Source organism: Saccopteryx leptura, chromosome 9, assembly GCF_036850995.1.
Source record: "Saccopteryx leptura isolate mSacLep1 chromosome 9, mSacLep1_pri_phased_curated, whole genome shotgun sequence".
Classification (NCBI taxonomy): domain Eukaryota; kingdom Metazoa; phylum Chordata; class Mammalia; order Chiroptera; family Emballonuridae; genus Saccopteryx; species Saccopteryx leptura.
In genome coordinates this window covers 1,354,600-1,367,862 of record NC_089511.1, presented here as the reverse complement: position 1 = coordinate 1,367,862, position 13,263 = coordinate 1,354,600, and the positions used below count along the sequence as shown (strand labels likewise).

Sequence of the window (13,263 nt, the reverse complement as noted above, 5' to 3'; positions counted from 1 at the left end):
ACTTCCACACCCAGACGGGAAAGTCCTGAAGTTCATCCTGGGGCTGGTGGGGTGGGGGTGAGTTCTTCTCCCAAACTGGAGAGAGGGGGGGGTCCCACCAGCAGCACAAACCCCACCTCCCTCCCGAGCCACATGGGCCCCGGTGGTGACGGAAGTGTTGTCAGTTTAATCTGTTAAGATGCAGGACTTTGGATTCTAATAAACCAACGCTATATTTAACCTGTGAAAAATCCACGAATTTCAGAAATCTGGGCTCCAGGATGAGAGGACGCGGGAGGTACAGGAGGGGGGGCATCTTGTCCCCTGAGCCAGGTGCCCCCGGCGGGAGGGGCCCAGTCCCCCGCCCCACCCAGGGAAGGGCTCACAGGGGCAGAGGACCGCCCAGAGGGAGGCCTGTCCACGCAGAGACAGGGAAGGGGTCCGGCCCAGGACCGGAGGGAGGGGGAGCCTTCCTTGTTCCCCACCCCACCCAGGGAAGGGCTCACAGGGGCAGAGGACCCGCCCAGAGGGAGGCCTGTCCACGCAGAGACAGGGAAGGGGTCCGGCCCAGGACCAGAGGGAGGGGAAGCCTTCCTTGTTCCCCACCCCACCCCCCATACGGCTGCATCACAAGCCAGTGCTCGGCCGGCCCAAACCCCGACTTGCCGAAAGCCCATCTTAAACTCCTGTCAGTCTCTCTGAAAACCCGGCGAGGGACGGCGTGCCGACAGAGAGCAGACAGAGATTTGGGGCTCGTCTTGACAAAAAGGGGTGGGGATGAGAGGAGAAAACAGGGATGTGTTGCCAAACACCTCTGAAAGGGCTCAATTTAAATTTTTAATAGGAGTCTTGTGTGTGTGTGTGTGTGTGTGTGTTTTAAGGTGAGGTGTTTTGTGCACCACGGGACCGGCACACATCTCTCATTTGTATAAATCTAGGCTGGGAGCTGCGATTCCGTGTCACTGCGGGAGCGGTTTGAGCACAGTCATCAGGGTATTCTACAGTTTGGCGTGATGTTCCCAGCACTGTGTTGGCATGATTTGCCAGGGTTAATAACCGCGTGTGATGATCATGTCAACGCTCTCCGCACTCCTCCTCTGGGTGGGTTCAGTGCCCCGCCCACTCCACGTCACCCGTTGGCGCCCTGGTACCTGTGGGCTCTTGAGCACAGGGGCGGGGGCCCTGCACCCTGGACCCCACCTGCCCGGCTTGGCTGTTTCCTCATACATGAAAACCCTGTGCTGACAGCAAGAAGCCAACCCGCACGAGCCTTCCAAGGGCCCTGCTTCCCCATCTGCTGCCCGCTGGGCTTGGGGCCCGGACTGCCCACACCCGGAAGGGAGCCCAAACCCCACACCCAACCTCAGGCCCCTCGGCAGGTACCACCTGACCCCTGCGCCACACTCCTTTACAAACATCGCCTTCCCGGAAAGAATCCAACCTCAGCGCCAACGTCTTCCTTCCTCGGACACGTTCGTTCTTGGGGAGAAATTCCGTCCACGCCGCCCCCACCCCCGAGAGAAGCGCCCCCCTCCCCACCCCACGCTCCCGACGCCTGAGTTCACAGCAACTTCCCTTGATTTACGGGCGGCTTCCGACTGCCAACACCTGGCAGACACAGCCACCAACCCGGTCGTAAACAGATCGCATACGGTTCCTTCTTTAATGTGCTCGTTAGCCGGGGCAACATCGCAGACATAATTGTGAACAACCACACACAAAATTATAGCAAAAAAAAAAAAAAAGAAAAAGAGAGACGATTTTAATGCTGCCGTAGAAAAAAGGGGGTTATATGAAGACTCACATAATGGTGGTTCATTGTCAACAACAAAACAGGGCACACAGTGTGTTACAGGGTCTGTGCTGTTTACATGCCGGTATTTTATACATAGGTTCTCGTACGGTGTCACCTGTCAGTTACTCCTGCAAATTAACTGCCAAAAACAAAACAAAACAAAACCCCACCAAACAACAAAAAACGGCGGAGAACGGGACCGCTGGAAGAGCTGTAACCACGGGTTACCTTTCATTCGCCTAAAGAGAAAGCTGCAGCGTGAGATCTTGGGGAGGATAATGAGGAGAAGGAAACAAAGTTACCGTTTGGAACAAAACGCATCCAGCCAGCGGACAGGCAACCAGGAGGGCTGGCAGGGAGGTAAGGGGGGGGGAGGTTGGTCACAGTGCCTCGTGACGTGTTAAGCAAAGTGTTACAGTACAAACATTTCAAAGGCTTTAGCAATTTTTAGGAAATACAGTACAAGTTTTTTCTTTTTCTTTTTTTGTTCTTTTTTTTTTTTAATTTCCTTTTCAAATAGACTTCTTAACCCTTTAAAGAGCACTGAGTTTGTTGTTTGTTTTTTAGCATTCTTCGATTTCTATTAAATACCTTTAAAAACCATGTGCAAAACGGCTGCTCGCCGGCCGTGGATGGTGCACCTGGCCGCATCGGTTCAGACTGCTCAAAACAAATGATGATGTGGTATTAATAAATATGTATAATTTAAACGTGAACCTCTATCAATATAGATGTACTGTATATAGCAAAACAAACAGTCGTACTTTGCTTTCAGATACGGTTTCTGTTACTTTATAAATGCTATCCGTGGTCTCTTCTGTATAATTTACAATGTTTGCATGTAAAAAAAAAAAAAAAAAGAAACAAGAAGCAAAAACCCATAGACGTTAAAAAAAAGGAAAAAAAATATACACTATACACAGGCATGGCTTATGCCCCGAGCATAGCAGGTATACATAAAACAGTTGCTATAAATGCAGGGAAAAAAGGTCATTTAACCACAATCACATTTTTTTTTTCATAAGAGAGTCTGAAATCTATACAATATATACATCTATGTTTCAATGTGAAAATAATATTCTTTTAAATTTCAAGGCGTGGTATATATATATATATATACCCCTGCAGACCTGCATAAAGGGAGGTTCGTAGTATTAATTATAACGAAGCTGGTAAGGAGTTTAAAAAACTGAGCTTCATACATTATTATCATTTTATTTTATTATCATTATTTTTTTTTTTAACCAAATGAATGCAAAAGTGCTTCAAAGTACTCAGAGGGCTAAAGATGAGAGGGTGAGAGTTGCCCGCGCGCTCTCCCCAGCCGCGTGGAGAGGGCGCCGGGCTTCGTTATAAATGCTTAATTAAACGGTCTGTGAATGCATGCAGCTGGGAGCGCAGGGTGCTCACGACTCAATCCCATGTCACACCAAGTTCCAAACACGTAGCACTGCGTCTCGACCTTCATCGGTACCAGGAACAACGGCTGATTACGCACCTCTAGGGAACACTGTACATCACGCACACCGCCCGGCCCCGCGCGGCGCTCTGCGGTGACCGCCAGAGCCCGTGCCGAGACCGGGACGGACGAGAGGGGCCCGAAGCTGCCGTGTCCCTCCGAGCCGGCCCGTCGCCTCCGCTACTGCTTCTCCAGCTCGGACACGTACAGCAGGTGGTCCTCGGGGGACTTCCCGTGGGTTTTGCTGAGGTGGAGTTTGACCGCGTGTTTGCTCGCAAAGGTCCGATTGCACAGTTTGCACTGGTAGGACGTGCCCAGGTCCTCCTCGGGGGAGGACGTCAGCAGCTTTTCCGACGGCGACTTGGTTTGTGCTATCTGACTGTTGAGCTGTTCGCTGGACAGTTTGGACAAGTCCCGGAGCCGGAAGCCCAGGTGCGACTCCAGGTGGCTGATGTAGGTGGAGGGAGTCCTGATCTGTGAGGCGCAGTCGTTACAGAAGAACACGGGGTGGCCCGTGTCCAGGTTCTTGAGGAACTTGGTCCCGCCTGTCCTCCTGAGCTGGTACTTGACGTTGGCCAGCCAGTGGCTGATGGTGGTCATGGAGAGCCCCGTGAACCGGGAGACGTGCATGCGCTCCTGCGGGCTCAGGTCCGACATGACGAACTTGCCCTCCGGCGTCTGCCGCAGGCTGGCGGCGAACTGGGCCTGCAGGATCAGCAGGTGCTGGGGGTTCCAGTTGGACTGGCGGCCCTTCCTCTTCTGCGCGGGCGTGGCCTCCTCGGCCTCCTCCAGGGTGGCCCCGTCGACGTCGGACTTCTCCGAGAGGCTGGACGGGGTGGAGGACTTGGAGGTGTGGCTCTCGGTCAGGTTCTTCAGCATGTCCGAGATGTCCGACAGGGCGTTCTCGCGCAGCGGCGAGCTGGACATGAACGAGACCACGGCGGACGTCTTGGCCGTTGTCACCGTGGAGGAGGGGGTGGCCGGGGACGTGGAGGTGGGTGACAAGAGCGCCGAGCCCAGGGAGCAGCCTTTGTCGCTCTTCCCTTTCGTCAGGTCGATGGGCTGGTCGTTGCTGGCGTGGTAGAAGTAGCGGTCCAGGTGGTCCGCCTTCTTGGCGGGCAGGGGCGGGGGGGTGGCCACGGCCGCCTTCTCAGCCAGGCTGTTGCTCATCTTGAAGAGCATGCTCATGGGGTCGAGGGTGGGCAGGGAGGGCTTGGCGGCCTTGCCCAGGTGGATGTTCATGACCGACTGCAGGGCGCTCAGAGGGTTCACGAAGGGCTGCTCGGGCGGGTGGTCAGTGATGATGGCCGTGCTGCTGCTCATGCTGCCGGGCGCGGGCTTGCCCGGCTCCCGGCCGTCCTCCCCGGCCTCCGCGGGCGGGCTCGCCTCCTTGCCACCGTCCCGCAGGGGGCTGGGGCTGTGCTCCTGGCTCCGGAAGCCCCCGTCGCCGGACGCCTCCATCTTCACGGGCTCGCTGACGTCGCTGCTGCAGGGGGACGGGGTGGCCCTCTTGGGGGGGGAGAGCTTGCCCTCCGGCTCCTTCAGAAGCTTCTCCTCCACTTTGGCCACTTTCTCGGTGACTTTCTTCACCAGCTCCTCCATGGCGTGGAAGTTTGTCTTGGGCATGGGTGAGGTCTGGCTGCTCGGCGGGGACACCAGGGTCTGGCTCTTGGTGGGGGACAGGATCTCGCTGTTGCTGAACACGGGCTTCAGGGGCCCGCTCTTCCCCGAGGCGCCCAGGGACAGCTTCATCATGTTGGGGAGCTGGTAGGCGGCGTGGATGCTGGGGTAGCCCCCCCAGCTGGGGGTGCCGTTCTGGGCCTTGTTGATGGCCGAGGTCACGGTGTTCTCCAGGGACTTGAGGATGTCCAGCCCCCCCTTGGGGCTCTCTTCCAGGTCGTTCTCAGTCAGATAGTGGTACTTGGAGGCGATGTCATACTTCTCCTCCTCTTCACCGGGCTTCTCCTTGTCCTTGGGTTTCTCGTCGGGGACCCCTTTCTCCTTGTCCACTTCCTTCTTGACCTCCACGTTCAGTTTGGGGGAGGCGCTGGCCGGAGTGTGGGAGGGGGACGTGAAGGTGGTGGCCGCCAAGGGCACGGACTGCACCTTCTCGTCCAGCAGGGCAGTGATGGTGGGCGTGACGGGCGTCTCCATGATGGGCTTCCCCTTCTTCATGGCCGAGTTCGTGACCTTGATGAAGTGGCCGGTGACCATCATGTGGGCGGTGAGCTCCTGCAGGGAGTCGTGGGAGCTGCCGCACTCCATGCACTTGAGGATCTGGGACTTGCGGGCCTCGAAGTGCCAGGCGTAGCTGGCGCCGTTCTGGTGGCCGTAGCGGTTGTTGGGCGTGATGTAGGGGTTGGCGTTCTTCTGCAGCGCATCGCTGGCGTCCCCCAGCCCCGCCTTGGGGGTCCCGCCCGTGGAGTCCGGGGAGCTGGGCGGCTCCAGCTCCGGGGGCGCCTTCCTCCGGGCGGCCGGGAGGATCTTGGCGGCGACGGGCGTGACGGGCTCCTTCAGAGGCACTTTCTGGTAGTGTTTCGTCTTGATCATGTGGACGCTCAGGTCCTGCAGGGACTCGAAGGAGTGGCCGCAGTACATGCACTTGAGCACCTTCTGGGCGTCCTCCTTGCCCTCCAGCTCCAGCAGCGAGCGCTTGCGCGGCTTGGACCAGCGCTTGGGGTTGTTGCCGTCGGCCTCGTGGTTGTCGTCACGGTAGTGGCCGGTCTCGTTCATGTGCACGGTCAGCTCCACCAGCGTGTCGTAGGCGGCGCTGCAGTCCCGGCACCGGAACTTGCTGGCGCCGGTGAAGATGGAGCCGTAGAGCTTGCTGCTCTGCCGGTAGAGCTGCACGGTGCTGAAGAGGCTGGGCTCCGGCAGGGCGCGGCTCTGCGACACCTGCTGCAGCGTCTTGGCCATGGCGCTCTGGTGCCAGTCGAAGCTGCCGCTGCCGCAGCTGCTGCTACTGCTGCTGCTGCTGCTGCTGCTGCTGCCGGGGTCCTTGCCCGAGGGCGGCGGGTGCAGGCTGAGGCTCAGGTTGGACCAGTAGGAGTTGGACAGGAAGTTGTTGTACACGGCCTTCATCTGCTCCAGGCTGTCCGACACGGACGACGTGTCCTCCGGGGCGGCCGCCGCCGCCTCCTTGGCCTCCTCCTCGTTCTTGACGGAGCCGTTCTCGAAGTCGGCCATGCGGTCGCTGGCCTCGCTGAGGTGCGACTCGCTGTCCAGGTCGTGGCTGGAGAACTCGGCGGCCGGCGAGTCCTGGTAGCTGGGGCAGGCCTTGCCGAGCGCCTGCTCCGGGCACGCGTGCTTGGCCGAGGGCTCCCCATCTGCCGCGCTGTCCTCGGCGTCCAGGTCTTCCTCCACCAGGGCGGCGGCCTTAAGCTCGTCGGAGACATAGGCTGCCGGCGGTGACGGGTGGGAAGGTGAGGCAGGTGCGACAGAGAGGAGAGGAACCGGGGGGGAGAAGAGAGAGAAGAGAAAGCGTTAGTGGCTGTTGGTCTTACCTGGAATCTTTTCCTCAGCTCCCAGGAAAACGCAGCCAAAGCCGATGGGCATGTTTATTTGTGAAAAATTAAATAGTTACAACGCGGTGTTTCTTTGGAGGACAGAAAAATATCTGCTCTTCAAACATAATTTGCCACCTTATTCTTCTCAAGGGGCAACAGCTTGAAATTAAAACTAAATTTGAAATTAATGAAGCACATTCTGAGGTGGCATTCATTTCTAAAGTAATAAATTACTTGTATCAACCTCAGAGACAGCAGTTCCTGTCTGTCAATTAATACGTCTTATGCTTCTCCTACCCCTAATGCATTTCTTAACAGACAGATTCACAATTTAAATTAAGCAAGCATTTTTTACTCATTACATTTTTGAGGCTCAATCTTTAATAAAAATAAAAGACAAAAACATCAATAAAATCTTCACGAAGTCAGAAGAAAGTACACCCATTGAAATAAATTAAAAATGAGATTTTGTGGGCGCTTTGTTTTTTGTTGTTATGTTTTTTTGTCTTTTTTTCTTTCTGGAAAAGCTGGTCTCTTAAGAGCTTTGTGTACCTGTCCAAACACAAGACGGGTGCTGGCTGGTTCCGGGCGTGAGGGAAGGCTCTGACCGCTGCCCCCCGCCCCGGCCCTGTGCCCGTCCGTGCCCAGTCAGCCACGCCCAGCCGCCTGCCCACCCGCACGCACGCCCCCGGTCCATGCAGAATGATGTCAGAGCGGGTGCTGGACAATTGGTATGCGGTACTCACGCCTGTTGTATAAATATATACAAGACCTTCCAGCGGACCTTACAAATGTCACAGTGTTTGCTCTTTAGATAACTTTGTCAATATTTACTCGGTGTCAGCTTTGCGGGTGTCCGACAGGGATCCCGCCGCCCGGGAAGCCCTGGGGTTGGGGCATAAGCCCAGCGTGCACCCCTGGGCAGGCAGAGGGCAGGGCAGGGCTGGACAGCTGTGGGTCCGAGAGGCGCAGCGGTGGGGATGGGACGCCCGGGGAACAGGCGTGTTTATGGGGCAGAGGTAGTTTCCTCCTCCTCCCGCACTCACTGACTTGGGTTGTTTCTGGCTGGGGCTTGCCTGGCGGGGGGGGGGGGGGGGGGGGGGGCGAGCCGGGCTGTTGAGGACAGGAGGACACTGTGGACATGGCTCGCGCACAGGGCCACCAGGACTCGGAGCCGATTCCACGACCACAAGCCCTGAGGTGGGTCACAGTTGTAAGCCAGAGGAGAAGGGGGAAGTCAGTGTCTGCGCCTCAACCCCTGCCGGCTTCAGGCGGTCAGTGGGGAGGTGTGCCAGGCTGGACGCCACAGCGCTCACCACACAGCAGGAGAAAAACAAAAACAGAAAAACAGACTCTTAGGGGGAAAGAGCTTTATTTGTGAATTCAGACCCACAACAAAAGATCTGCCCTAGGTGAATCGCACACAAGCAACTCAGACAAACGGACACCCACACACAGCCCCCCCCTTTCTATCCAGGCCAAGAGTGCTCCCTGGTTTCCTTCCTGAGCCAAGACAGTGGTGACGTCCAGCAGGACGGACAGAGTCCCCGGGACAGGCATTCAGTGGTGACGTCCAGCAGGACGGACAGAGTCCCCGGGACAGGCACTCAGTGGTGACGTCCAGCAGGACGGACAGAGTCCCCGGGACACTCAGTGGTGACGTCCAGCAGGACGGACAGAGTCCCCGGGACAGGCACTCAGTGGTGATGTCCAGCAGGACGGACAGAGTCCCCGGGACAGGCACTCAGTGGTGACGTCCAGCAGGACGGACAGAGTCCCCGGGGCAGGCACTCAGACCAGCTACCGAGGCTGGGACAGCGTCCCTCACGCAGGACAGAAGACGGCGCCCTGCCCGGTCGTCTGAGCTGTGACATGTGAGGTGAGCCGTAAGTTGGAGTTCATACACTCAGAGCTGAGACCTGAGCAATTCAAGTGGCCAGCAGGCTCCTGTCCTGGGGCCGGGGTGGAGTGAACAGGGACACCGTGCGGGCCAGGGGCGCCCGGCCCTGGGCGCGGGAAGAAGGTGATGTGCTCGTGGGAAGAGATGGGAAGCTGCACGGGGGGCTCACTCTCCCCACCCCACCCGCCACTCTCAGCACAGCCTGCAAACCCGCCCGGTCAGGAGGGAGGGCGGCCAGGGAGAGTGACCAAGTCCCAAGTCCAGTCTGCCTGGCCCTGAGAGCCCCGCCTCCTGGGGACACTCTCCGGCCCGACCCAGGAACGCGGGTCAGAGCAGCGGGTGGGGCCCTGTGAGCAGGGACGGATCTCAGACCTCGTCTCTTGGGGACGCCCATGAACCCCGCCCTGGACACTGCTCCCGGGACGGCTCCCCGGAAACCAGGATCGGGAGAGGCAGGAATCTCGACACGCCCCGCCCCTGGCGTGAAGACCGGCAGCTGAGGGGGGACCTCAGGGCTCCACAGGCCCCTCCCAGCCAGGGGCGCAAGGCTCCGGGAGCGCGGACCCTGGAGCCCTCCGCGCCGCGCGGGGAACACCGCGCAGGGAGCACAGCGCGGACCCTGGAGCCCTCCGCGCAACGCGGGGAACACCGCGCAGGGAGCACAGCGCGGACCCTGGAGCCCTCCGCGCAACGCGGGGAACACCGCGCAGGGAGCACAGCGCGGACCCTGGAGCCCTCCGCGCAACGCGGGGAGCACCGCGCGGGGAGCACAGCGCGGGGAGCACGCAGGCGGCCCTGTCGCTGACCTGACCAGCTCCCTGCCTCGCCGGCCCCCGTGTGCTCTGTAAACTGCACAGCGGGACCAGAATGTCATCTGTCTGACGACAGAAGAGGAAATTAATACTGAGCGGAGAGTGAGGCCAACCCCCCGGTGGGAGGCAAACCCAGCTCGGGAGGAAAATTGAAACGCTTCGGTGCCGAGAGGCCCTGGGTCCTGGGGAGACCTGGCCAGACCCACATGCCCCGCGGCCTGGGCAGTGTCCTGGGTCTCACGACGATCACCCCTGCCCGCCGCCCTGACAGGGACCTCGCCGCCTATTAAAGCAGCCGTGTCCTCTCCCTCCAGACGCGTCCCCGGGCGAGCATCTCCTTCGGCTGAGCAGAGACGTCCACCCATTGGTTCTTTCCTCCGTGAAAACGCGGCAGAGGCGAAGCCCCCACCACGTGCAGCAGTAACTGCACCCCCCCAAGACTATGATATCCACCCTGGTAACTGAGCTCCAGCAAGCTGTGACAAAGGACAGCAGAGCAGTGGCAGAGGGCGTGGAGGGAGGGGACCTCAGTGTACGCTCCCAGCCGGGGGAGGGGCTTCCTCTCAGCGGCGCCCCACGCCTCGCTCTGGACCTCAGTGTCCCCACCCCCATGAGACGGGGGTCCGCCTGGCCCTTCCTCTACCCTCCCTGTCTTAGGGTTCCCCTGAGGAAGGGGGTGGCTCGCTGGCTCCTGACTACAGGTCACGTCACCCCTTGGTCTGCTCTGCTCCGGACTATGGAGGAATGTCCCCCGAGGCACAGGAGGAAGAACGTCTGGACCCTGGACAGTTCATGTGCTGGGTCAGGCAAGAAGGGCAGGAGAGGCTGGGTGGACACTCGGGGTCCACTGGGGTCATATGGGCTGGCCACGACGCAGTCCCCCACCATGCTGACCTCTGGGGGTCTGTCCACAGGGGCCAGTGGCAGGCACGGTGAGTGGGTGGGCCTGACCGTGGGTCATGGGCGGCCACGGGCAGCTCTGCTCCGGGAGCTGACATGTGACCCCACTGCTGACACCTGTGTGCTCCTGTCTGAGCTTCCACGGGCAAAGGCCGTTCCTCGTCCTCACAGCTGTACACTCAGTAGGTGAGCAACTTACACTCACCCTCCTTGGCACAGGGGTCAGCAGGGGGTCACCTCCAGCAGCAAGATGCTGGTTCCCAGCCTCTGACACAGGGGCTTCCCTTCCTCCTGCCCCTCAGGCACCGGCGGGGGACACCAGCGTCTCCTGCTCCTCCTCACGGACCCCAGCTCCACCCCAGTCCTAGGCACCCCTTCTCCTCACAGACCACTGTCACACGGAGGGCCAGTCCCGTCAACCCCCTGGGGACGCCCACAGTGACTTCCCGTCGAGCGTGGAAGAAAGCTGACTCCCCAGAGCAAGCCCAGGTCCCCCACGGCCAACCTGCTCCCCCGCCCGCCGGCCTGCGCCCCCGGGATGCAGCTCCGTCTCCCCCTCTCCACTGCCCACTGCTGTCCCCTCTCCGGGAACCCCGGCCCAGTGCCGAGGGGGAGCCTGTCTGCCCTCCCAGGCCACCGGTAAGAGGCCCCGTCTGGGGGAGGGGCTCGCTGCCCCCAACAGTGTCCCCTCAGCACCCTCTCCCTTTTGGTTGCAAGGCATTCTGGGATGTCCTCACAGACTGTCAGCTTCATGTGGTCAGGACGAACCCCACCCTGTCTCTGCAGTGTCCCTAAGGCTGGCCCAGAGCAGCCACTTGATGTATTCATGGATGGACAGACAGATAGAAGGATGGATGGGTGGATGGATGAATGAATGGACAGATGACGAATGGATGGATGATGGATGGATGGACAGATGATGGATGGATGGATGAATGGATGAATGGATGATAGATGGATGGACAGATGGTGGATGGATGATGGATGGATGGACAGATGATGGATGGATGGATGAATGGATGATAGATGGATGGACAGATGATGGATGGATGATGGATGGATGATGGATGGATAGATGGTGGATGGATGGATGGATGGATGGATGATAGAGAGATGGACAGATGATGGATGGATGATGGATGGATGATGGATGGATGAATGGATGAATGGATGATGGATGGACAGATGATGGATGGATGGATGGATGAATGGATGATGGATGGACAGATGATGAATGGATGGATGGATGATAGAGAGATGGACAGATGATGGATGAATGGATGGACTAACACCATAAACAACTTAGTCAAACCTCCCAGTTTTCCAGACACCGAGAGGGACCCAGACTCTGGCTAGTTCCAGAGCAAAGCAGATGTGCCGGGTCTGATTGAAGGTACTTCCCGGCGCTTCTGAACGGAAGGGGCCTGCGGCTGACGGGTGGCTGGTCTCCTCGCAGGGGGCGCCCAGTGTGCCCACACCCCCGGCCCTCTCTGAGAACACACTGCCCTCACCCTCTTCTCTCGAGCAAACGGCGGGCAGCCTCCGCACAGACCGGTGGAGGAGGCAGGCCCGGGAGACAAGGGGTCTCCTGCCCACCCAGTCGGCAACCCCTGAGACACAGAGAGCGCGCGGGAGCCGCGGCCGATGACGGGGTCCGACCCAGGACGGATCCTATTTCCCCCCAAGTGGCTCCACGGTGAGTTTCTCTCTGAGGGATGAGCCCTGACAGAACTCCATGTCTCTCCCCGTCCACGAAAAGTAGGGGTCTAACCAGCAAGACGGTGCCCTGTCTCCCCAGCACCAAAGGCCAAGAACACGCAGTGGGTCGTGGGGCTGGCTGACCAGAGGGCGCAGCACAGGCAGAACCAAGGTCCTGGAGAGACGCACGCTCACGAGAAAGCCACTCACGGTCACAGAAGCTTCTGCGAATCCACAGCCCGGTCCCCCGGAGCGTCGGGAAATAAACATACAGCAAAAAGGGCTCCAACCTGACATGCACGTAGGAACCCCCTTCACGTTTACTGTATCTGGTCCTCTCGACGGTCCTGGGGTGGACACATGATCCCGGCCTGCAGCCAATGAGTGGGGCAGTGCCCAGCCCTCTGCTGGGGCCTCGGGGGGGGGGGTTCATGGCAGTGGGAGGCAATGTGACTAACCCCCAGGGGGGACCACACAGAAGGCTCACGGGGTGAGTGCCGGGCCTCTGGACACAGCAGAGGCCCCGTCAGGTTATGCCCCATCCCCGAGGGATTCCACGCCTGCCCCTCCAAGGGTGCCTGTCCCTCCCAGGGCTCCCCCAACCTCGCCCCTTCTGAGACGTGGGCAGGGGGTGGCAGGTTTGTCCCGGAGTGAAGGGCCCCCACCGAGGTGATGAGACGCTCTGTGTCACCACACCTGCCGCCACTGCATTACTCCAGGTGTCAAGAACGCCCCTCAGACGAATGCCAGAGCCCTGGAGGACGGGGCGGGGGCCCTGACACAGGTGGTGCCCCACTGCCAGCAGTGGCCACACACACGCACCCTCTGTGCAGCTCCCGGAACCAAATGCTTAGGGGTCCTGGGGACGGTGGCAGTCAGGATGGGGAGGTCCATCGGGCAGCTGACTGGGAGGGTCCAGAGAAGCAGCAGCCTGGTGAGAAAGCCCTTCCTGGTGGGAAGAGCAGGACGATGGGGTGGAGGAGAGCCCAGCAACGGGCAGCATCCAGGTGAGCGGGCGCGGCCTCTGCGGGCATCCTGAGACCCAGGTGAGCGGGCGCACCCTCTGCGGGCATCCTGAGACCCAGGTGAGTGGGCGTGGCCTCTGCGGGCATCCTGAGACCCAGGTGAGCGGGCGCGGCCTCTGCGGGCATCCTGAGTGGGAATGGGGGGGTTCCGAGGGGGCTTTGCTCATGGCCGGTGCCCAGGAGGTCACC

The 13,263-nt window shown here is 59.6% G+C and overlaps 1 protein-coding gene across 1 annotated transcript in view; it reads right to left on the bottom strand.

Annotated features, from left to right (window-relative positions):
* Nucleotides 1–1,763: 1,763 nt before the first annotated feature.
* Nucleotides 1,764–13,263, bottom strand: part of TSHZ3 (teashirt zinc finger homeobox 3) — a 69,387-nt gene continuing 57,887 nt past the window's right edge. The window contains exon 2 of the mRNA XM_066349378.1: nucleotides 1,764–6,631. Within this exon, the coding sequence (XP_066205475.1) occupies nucleotides 3,414–6,631 (3,218 nt within the window). The 3' untranslated portion in view covers nucleotides 1,764–3,413. The remainder of the gene's footprint in view (nucleotides 6,632–13,263) is intronic.